At 36.1% G+C, this 9992-nt stretch overlaps 1 protein-coding gene across 1 annotated transcript in view; it reads left to right on the forward strand.

Moving 5' to 3' along the window:
• The window catches only part of scn4aa (sodium channel, voltage-gated, type IV, alpha, a), a 49870-nt gene that overhangs the window by 33729 nt on the left and 6149 nt on the right, over positions 1 to 9992 (forward strand). Inside the window, exons 17-25 of the mRNA XM_056470090.1 lie at positions 1565 to 1697; positions 1805 to 1959; positions 2032 to 2205; positions 2309 to 2431; positions 4435 to 4713; positions 5886 to 5939; positions 6996 to 7133; positions 7246 to 7350; positions 7456 to 7726. Coding sequence (XP_056326065.1) covers positions 1565 to 1697; positions 1805 to 1959; positions 2032 to 2205; positions 2309 to 2431; positions 4435 to 4713; positions 5886 to 5939; positions 6996 to 7133; positions 7246 to 7350; positions 7456 to 7726 — 1432 coding nt within the window. The remainder of the gene's footprint in view (positions 1 to 1564; positions 1698 to 1804; positions 1960 to 2031; positions 2206 to 2308; positions 2432 to 4434; positions 4714 to 5885; positions 5940 to 6995; positions 7134 to 7245; positions 7351 to 7455; positions 7727 to 9992) is intronic.

Raw genomic sequence — 9992 nt, forward strand, 5'->3', positions numbered from 1 at the left:
GCCTGTTACCTTATCCTGTAATGTTAGTTCTTGACAACTTTAATGAGGAAAAGAACTACAATCCCATGAAGCATTGAGAATGACTGAATTGGTGAAGAAAAACTGAATTGGTGAGGAAAAATAAAACAATTAAAGTTGCTGGATGTATCCATAGAATAAATACAGTATACAAAGTCCAATGCAAAGAAAAATTCATAGATATGCAAATATTTCAATATTTTGATAGCATAGGTAGACCAACTACATAATTCACAGTGGTTCACGGGAGTGATAAGTACTGTATATATTTTTATATATTTTGCTGTTTGTTGCTTACTAATGCTCTTCGTTTTGTGAATGTTTCTGCACATCATTTTGAGGAATGTAGTTTTACGGCATGAATTTTATAATTAAACACAAATGTTTTAAATAATGTGAATTAATGTGAACCGAATGATTCAACAAACCAAGTACACAATTTAATTTACAGCCTCAGAGCTTTTTAATGAGTTTTTACTTCCAGAACCCAACAGTTGCACTCAGTAGTGTGCTGTGTGCCACTACTTTAAAAAATAAAATGTGTTCTGTGGTTAAAAAACGTTAGGTATGCCAGATAAATATAGAAATTATTTTGTGCATCATATAACCAGTTAAGGAGGCGTGGTGGCGCAGTGGGTAGCATTGTCGCCTCACAGCAAGAATGTCGCTGGTTTGAGCCTCGGCTGGGTCAGTTGGTATTTCTGTGTGGAGTTTGCATGTTCTCCCCATGTTCGTGTGGGTTTCCACCGGGTGCTCCGGTTTTCCTCACAGTCCAAAGACATGTGGAACAGGTTGAGTAAGCTAAATTGACCGTAGTGTATGTGTGTGAATAAGAGTGTGTGGGTGTTTCCCAGTGATGGGTTGCGGCTGGAAGGGCATCCGTTGCGTAAAACACATGCTGGATAAGTTGGCGGTTCATTCCGCTGTGGCAACCCCAGATTAATAAAGGGACTTAGCCGAAAAGAAAATGAATGACATGTTGACCATTTTAACAGCAGAAAAAATGAAGTTTGGAGACTTTGGAGAAATATATCCTTTACTTGAGTCAAAAACGAGTGTTGTCCTCTGATTAAACATTGATGAAAAACCCACACTGATGATGGAGAACCTAGACATTTACAGAGTTTGAGATGAAGATGAGGTTGTTTCTTTAAGCAATATATATTTGAGACATGAAATGAAATGTAGCTGCTTTATTTTAGAGGTTTAGTTAAGACAGGTCATTTTTTACCTAAAGGCCAAACGGTTTATACATAATTCTAAAACATACAGGAGGATTAAAATGGTGATTAAATTTTAATGACAAAACTTTCTCAAAATTGTGGCGTCCAAGAATAATCCTACAAAACTGTAATGCGGGAAGTAAGTCATTTTCAATTTTCATTATACACCAATATGCTGCCTTCATCAAGTTTAATCGTATAGTCAGTATAATCAGCTCTTAGAGAATAACAGGATTAATCAAACATGTTTTTATATTAGATATGCACACTTTGTCTTTCACTTTTTTGTTCTCTCTCCTTTCTTTGTGCTGTGTGCTACGCAGGCCACTCTTAATGATGGTGACTCTTCGGTTTGTAGCACAGTGGACTACCAGCCTCCAGAACCTGAGCCTGAACCTGAAGAGGTAGAAGAAGAGGAACCAGAACCCGAAGAACCAGAGGCCTGTTTTACAGAGGGTTTGCATTCATTTTCCTTCATTTATGACCATACTGCACTCATCGTATATCAAAGCCATAAATGACATTCATTATCTGTTTATTAATGGCTCTCTCTTTTTTCTTAGGTTGTATTAGGCGATGTGCATGTTTGACTGTTGACATCACTGAAGGATGGGGGAAAAAGTGGTGGAACCTCCGAAGGACATGCTTCACCATTGTTGAGCATGACTACTTTGAGACCTTCATCATCTTTATGATCCTCCTAAGCAGTGGAGCACTGGTGTGTTTTTCAATAAGAATAATTTTATGCAACTTTACATAACTTGACATATCAATGTTTTCACTTCGCCAGGCTTTTGAGGATATCAACATTGAGCGGCGCAGAGTGATCAAGATCATCCTGGAGTATGCTGATAAGGTCTTTACGTATATTTTCATAGTGGAGATGTTACTGAAGTGGGTGGCATATGGCTTCAAGACCTACTTCACTAACGCATGGTGTTGGCTGGACTTCCTCATCGTGGATGTGAGTTATCTTTTTGACTTGTGCCAAAAACCTCCATCTTATACAATATTAACAAATACAAGCTGTCAGAGTTATTGATTTGTAAAGTTTTATTTTATTTTAGGTGTCACTGGTCAGTTTAACGGCCAATTTATTGGGCTACTCCGAGCTGGGGGCAATCAAATCTCTCAGGACACTTAGAGCTCTCCGACCCCTTCGAGCCCTGTCCAGATTTGAAGGAATGAGGGTAAGGAATGATTCTCTCTTCACTTGTGTATGTTTATTTGTGTTTGATTTCTCGGTTACTAAATAAACTTTTGAAACTGACCTTGGTCAACCTTTTAGTGGACTTTAATATGATGTGTGACTGTATTGATTATACTATTGATTTTAAATAGCATTTGACAGTAATAACATTTTTCAGTTTATGTAGCATTTGTTAAAGGGGTAGTTCACCCAAAAATATAAAGTTACTCACCCTCATGTGGTTTCAAACCTTTATGAGTTTCTTTCTTCTGTTATTTAACACAAAATAATAACAAAATTAACACAAAATAATATATTTAGAAAAAAATTGTAAATATTGATATCTAGTTGGGGAAAATACTATGGAATTCAATGGCTAACAGTTTCCCAAATTCTTCAGTATATTGTATTTTGTGTTTTTTGTCAGAAGAAAGAAACTCAAACAGGCTTATGACAGGTGTAGGGTGAGTAAATCATGACAAAAGTTTTATTTTTGGGTGAACTATTTTTTTAAGACTTGTACTTGTTACAGGTTATAGAGTTGTCAATTGAATAGATGTGATGGTAAGTATAGCTTCCCTCTGGGAAGAGGGATTCTCTATAATATGATAATCATTAATGTTTATCTTAGCCTATTGCTTTTAAAAGGATGAATACAGAATGATTGGTAAAGTTATTATTTTCACTGCAAAGTGGAATTTTCTTAATTTTGACACTTGTTGTCAAGCTAAATACAGAAAATCTAGCATTCTGTATTAACGTATAAACATTTTAAATAGCGACGCAGTGCGCAGTAGGTAGTGCTGTCACCTCACAGCAAGAAGGTCGCTGGTTCGAGCCTCAGCTGGGTTGGTTGGCGTTTCTGTCTGGAGTTTGCATGTTCTCCCTGCGTTCGCGTGGGTTTCCTCTGGGTGCTCCGGTTTCCCCTACAGTCCAAAGACATGCGGTACAGGTGAATTGGGTAAGCTAAATTGTCCACAGAGTATGAGTGTGGGTATGTGTATGGATGATTCCCAGAGATGGGTTGTGGCTGGAAGGGCATCCGCTGCGTAAAACATGTGCTGAATAAGTTGGTGGTTCATTCCGCTGTGATTAATAAAGGGACTAAGCCAAAAAGAAAATGAATGAATGAATGAACATTTTAAATAAACAATTGCTATTGATCGCTGTTTGAGTGTATCAAGCCATTGCATTGTTCAGTCTTTTGTATGTAATATAAACAACATCCAAGCATGAGCAATAAGTCACTGGCTGCAGTTCACTTAATGGCCACCAGTGTAAACTGGTGAAGAGAACAACTGGAGAAAATAAATATATATCATTTAACATTTATGAGTGAAATGTATTTTTCTATATACCTTTTTAAGTGAACTTTTGAGAGGATCACATGCTTATGATTGACCACAGCCGGTCCAGCATTAGCTAATACATGATCCTCCAATTAGATGATTCACTATAAATAACCATAGTCTTTATTCCACAATCATCTTTGTCTGGAAGAAACCCCCCTTCCTCCCCTTCACCTTCCCCTTTCACCTAGATTGAGCAGCACGGCAGCCCATTGGTTAGCTCTCTTGCCCCACAGCAAGAACACCGCCGGCTCTGGTCCTTGCCTGGCCAGTTGGCATTTCTGTGTGGAGTTTGCATGTTCTTCCCAATTCCCCGGTTTCCTCCCATCATCCACAGACGTGCATCAAACATAAACCAACAAAGACGAATGGGTACCATAGTCTCGCTCCCAGCATCAGTATTTCCTTCTCAAAGCAGCTCACATTTAGCCACATCAGCGGGGGAGTTTTCGAGATCCACCCAAACTCAATCTCCCCTCTCGCCCTGTGAATAGGAGGGAGCGCTGAGCTGGAGGATGCCTTGAGCTCAGGGCTCTCTCCCGGGACAGCATGCCAAACAAGCTTATTATAAATCGTCAGCTAAGTGTGAACTCTTGAAATAAATATTGATTACTCACCTTTGTCTAATTCATTATGGTGTTCTTACTCCATACAGGTGGTAGTGAATGCACTTGTAGGAGCCATTCCCTCTATTTTTAACGTGCTCCTGGTGTGTCTGATATTCTGGCTGATATTCAGCATCATGGGGGTCAATCTGTTTGCTGGAAAGTTCTACCACTGCATCAACACCACCACAGAGGAACGGATCCCCATGGATGTGGTCAACAACAAAAGTGACTGCATGGCACTGATGCACACCGATGAGGGGCGATGGGTCAATGTCAAGGTCAACTATGACAACGTGGGACTCGGCTACCTCTCTCTGCTGCAGATTGTGAGTTTTCTCCTGAATTCAGTTTATACACATGGCCATTAATAGTCATGGTTCCACTTTACTGTTCATAATGTATTACAGAACACTTCTTGTGCTCTTGAGGTAAGATATGCATAGGGTTAGGGACAGGTTTGGTGGGTAGGTTAAAGTGTGGGTTAACAGCATAATTACTAATGTAAGTGCAAAGATTAACTAGAGATGTAATTACATGGATGTATTTAATCACTCAAAAGTAGGGCCAAACGGAATCTGCGGATGTTTTTGCTATTTCTGCATAGAATTTTGGTAAATCTGTGGATTTCTGCGGAATTGTTTTGGGAGTCTCATAACTAAAACCTTAATATGTGAAATAAAAAATATCTTTTTAACTTTTATTTAATGTTTACAATGCAAATCCAGTTAGATTTACTTTATTTGGTAAACAAAGCAAGTCTCTCATATAATATATCTACTAAAAGACAGAAATTATTACTGTACAAACTGCATTGTACATAAATCAGGTGAACATTTTCATATTAGTCAATAATATTACTGTAATTAATTTAAAAACTGAATAAATATAGATTTACACACATTTACTCAAGTAAATAAACAGAATTAATGATGGGCTAAAAATCTGTGGAAAATCTGCGGAAAATCTGCGGAATTTTGCACGCGCAGATTCCGTGTGGGCCTACTCATAAGTACACTGTAAAAACATGTATTTGCACAATAAGTACATTGTAATAAATGATTCATTTCAGTGTAAGAACATATTAGTTAATGTGACCTAATATAAAGTGGGACCAGAATCATAAATGAGGGAAATGTGGGTTTTGTTTGATGTTTTAAAAAATAATAACCTTTAAGTGCAGTGAAAATATAGAGTGGTCAAATGCGAGATTTAAAACCTATTTTGGGTTTACATCAAATTAGCTTTACAAAGGTGATTTTTGAGATAAAAAAAAAAGATTTCTAATCCAAAATGAAGTGTTCGACTTAAAGTGAGATATGCAGTGTATAAATCTTGTATAATAATAACAGAGTTTAAGCATATTTACATTAGAGTGAATGAATTTCATGTCTTTACCCGCATCAGAAGATAATGAGGTAACTTATTATTAGCAAATCCATAATAAATCAGAGAGTTTTATTTGACATGCTGAATAAAGAAAGTACCTCTTTCCACATAGGCCACATTCAAAGGCTGGATGGATATCATGTATGCAGCAGTGGATTCTAGAGAGGTAAGAAAATAACAAGCTTTCCACCAGGAACATTTACAACTGCAAAAGAAAATTTGACTCTAATGGATTTTTTACAATTCTCACTGTTTAATGCACAAAAATTAATTGAAAGACCATAATTATTGATTTAGAAACAGATATGTACAGTTGAAGTCAGAATTATTAGCTCCCCTGTATATTTTTCCCCAAATTTTTTTGTTTAGTGGAGAGAAGATTTTTTCATCACATTTCTAAACACAATGGTTTTAATAACTCATTTCTAATAACTAATTTAATTTCTCTTTGCCATTACTAGATATTTTTCAAGACACTTCAGGTTAGGGTAATTAGGCAAGTTATTGTATAACGATGGTTTGTTCTGTAGACTATCGAAAAAATATATAGATTAAAGGGGCTATTAATTTTGACATTACAAGTATTTAAAAAAAAGTAGAAACTGCTTTTATTCTAGCTGTAATAAAACAAATAAGATTTTCTCCAGAAGAAAAAATATTATCAGACATACTGTGAAAATTTCCTTGCTCTGTTAAACATCATTTGGGAAATATTTTAAAAAGAAAACAAAATTCAAAGGGAGCTAATAATTCTGACTTTAACTGTATATATAAAGTATGACAAAAAGAATACTAGCACAAAAAAATCATAACGTCAGTAAGTGTGCAATATAAAATATTATAAATAAAATATTATATATATATATATATATATATATATATATATATATATATATATATATATTTATATATATATATATATATACAATATATACCTCAATACATACCTCTTAAAATACAAACAAGACTTTACTGGACAAATCACTGGTGACTGAGTAAAGAAAGAAACAAAATGAGGAAAGAAATTATTTAAGAAAATAAAAATATGCAATCTAAAGATCCAAAGCTAAAATGTAGAGGTAATGTGTTTCTTTTGTTTCATGGCTGGTAAAAATATATATAAATGGCTGTTAAATTTCGTCATTGACAGGTGTGGCGAAATAGTTTTAGAGCCTGATTGTAGTTGTTTTTAAAATCATTCATTAATTACTTTTCTTAACAGGTGGACGAGCAGCCATCATATGAAATCAACCTTTACATGTATCTTTATTTTGTTATTTTCATCATTTTTGGCTCCTTTTTTACCCTCAACCTCTTCATTGGTGTCATCATTGACAACTTCAATCAGCAAAAATCAAAGATAAGCATCTTTTTTCTTTAAACCGTACCTCTAGATTCTTTTCATTTGTGTTGTACATTTAGATCATTTGTTAGCTGAAAGAATAATCAATATTTGTTTTTTTTTTCTGCACTTTGGAGGGAAAGACATTTTTATGACTGAGGAACAGAAAAAGTATTACAATGCCATGAAGAAGCTGGGTGCAAAGAAACGTCCAAAACCTATACCTCGACCATCAGTAAGAAACATTTTTTAATTGATCCATTGCTGGATTTTTACCATAACATAACAGCTAACTAACTAAAGTTATATTTATTAATGCAATCTACTGTTCTCCAAACAGAATGTGATCCAGGGTTTGGTGTTTGACTTCATATCAAAACAGTTCTTTGATATTTTTATCATGGTGCTAATCTGCCTCAACATGGTGACCATGATGATAGAGACGGATGACCAGAGTGCTGAGAAAGAAGATGTCCTTTACCAGATCAATCTAGTCTTCATCATCGTCTTCTCAAGCGAATGTGTACTTAAATTGTTTGCACTCAGACAGTACTTTTTCACTATTGGCTGGAATGTCTTTGATTTTGTTGTGGTCATCCTTTCAATAGCAGGTAAGTGTAGAACAATCCAGGCTGAATAGAAAGACGTGTACTGACATTTGTGGGAAATTTCATCACATTATTAATCAAGCGTGTTTCATATCACTTTCAAAATGAAACTGTGTGTTAAGTTTTATCTGAAACAGATAAGCATGTCAGTGTTTATTAGGTTAAGGCTAATGCTCTTACAATAAGTTCTAAACAAAAGCAAGTGTGAGATGAAAATGCATTTGATGAAGCAACCATGACATTTAAGTTTGCTTCTTCAAGTGTTTAGGCTTTTTCATTGGACTCATGCTAAAATGTGGTGCTGTAATAAGTGAATTATCTACTGTAGCAAGTAACATTAATATTCCACAAGGAACTGCATCATAATAAGCCTTTATTATTCTATAATCTGTCCCTGTAACTATAATTAGTGTGAAACTGAATAATGGTTTTTCTGATGTCACTAATGGCTCGTTTCCGCTGACTGGTTCAGTACAGTACGGTTCGGGTCGGTCATCTTTATCAGGCTGTAATTCCACTGTTATCTCTTGGCTGTGTATTTTAAACATGGCAGGTTTTCTGTTTACATTCTGGCTTGTTGTGTAAGCGAATGACATATGTCTGTAAACCAATAGCGTTCAGCTGTGCGTCTAGCTCCGCCTTTTGGTACCCTTTCTCATGTTTTGGTACTCTTTCGAAAGGGTGCCGAAAAAGCAATACGATACCATTCGGTTCGGTACACCTTTCGAAAGTGGAAACAGCCATAAAAGCGTACCAAACCGTACCATACCACTTAGTGGAAATGGGCCATAAGACTTGCAAAAAATACTGTAAGTATTTTTGTAGATTTGCCAAAATAGATATGGAGTGGTGTTTTTACAATGTGCCTACAGTATGTTGGTATAGAATTATCGTTGTCAATAATTTTGAATATCTTATTGTTTAAAAAAGTTTTATATTAACAGTTTTAAATGTGTGTTCACACTTTGTAGCACAGTATATATAGTAAGGGAATAACTATATTTAAATGTTATGGGCAAGATCATGACTTATAGCCCCTTTCACACAGTGATACCGATAAATATCCTGAAAATTTCCAGAAAGACTTTACCAGTTAATTCATAAAAAAAGGTGTTTACACAGACACGGATGTTCCATAATTTTTCCGGAAAAGACCATTCACACATCCATTCCAAAAGACCAGTAAATTCTGACATCATTACCCTGAAATGAGCTATTAACGGCCACGCTTGTATTTGTAAACAGGGGTCGACCTTTTCTTGATGGTTTCGCTTTTCTTTAAAGCTTTAGCATTCATGCAGCTGCTTTGTGAGACATTTAAAGGCAGAAACGCGAACCGCAGCTAAATGTTTACACACTTAACTACATTAAATTCTGTGGATGGATAAGTATTGTGAACAACTTATATGAAAACATATTGAGGAACACTTTCAGATGTCGAGATGTTTATAATATGTGTGTGTGCTGGCGCTCACCGGCTCCTTCACGTGCACGCGTCAAGCAGAGCTTGAAGGTAAACAAACTACGGTTTATCATAAGAATTTTATTGATAATTTTGACACAGTTGGCATTAAGGAGGAACATAGAAACATTATCTGACTAACATCTAGCACCTAATTGTGTCTGGAAAAATATTCAACGGTATTTATTTTCATAAACAGCGCGGATGTGAATGCATCTGAGTGATCCGATTGGCTAAAGTAGACGTCTCACATCAGCGCGTTCTAGACGTGAACACGCTCTTTTCTGGCAATCTTCCTTCTGCGGTTACACAGCCAAAGAGCATAGAATCACCAAGAGGCGACACTCTGTTGCTGGTGGGGAAACAGCCACTAGATGCCGCTAGTGTCACGCGGTGGCCATTTTGGAATGAAAATTCCAATATGACAACAGCATATTATAAGTCTGTAAAATAAACTACTAAAAGTGCTGATGATTGTCATAGTAAGTGTTGTATTGTTGTCTATCAGGTTGTTTCTTAGCTTAAATGCACTTTTTAAATAAATAAATTAAAAACAAAGCACGATAAAAACCATTGTGACAGCAATGAGATCCAGTGGACGGCCGATCACTTTCACTCCAAAATGGCGGAATTACAGGGCTGTTGCTGCTGTTGCAATGGAACGTTCTTTTGAGTGTCGCCTCTTGGTCATTCTAAGCTCTTTGACACAGCGCAGCATTCCGGCAAATTACCGGTAATGTTACAGCTTCTCTTTCTGGAAAATTGCCTGAATGAATTTACCGGTATTTTCAAAAAGGGCCTGTTCAC

The sequence above is a fragment of the Danio aesculapii genome, chromosome 12, assembly GCF_903798145.1.
Source record: "Danio aesculapii chromosome 12, fDanAes4.1, whole genome shotgun sequence".
Lineage (NCBI taxonomy): Eukaryota > Metazoa > Chordata > Actinopteri > Cypriniformes > Danionidae > Danio > Danio aesculapii.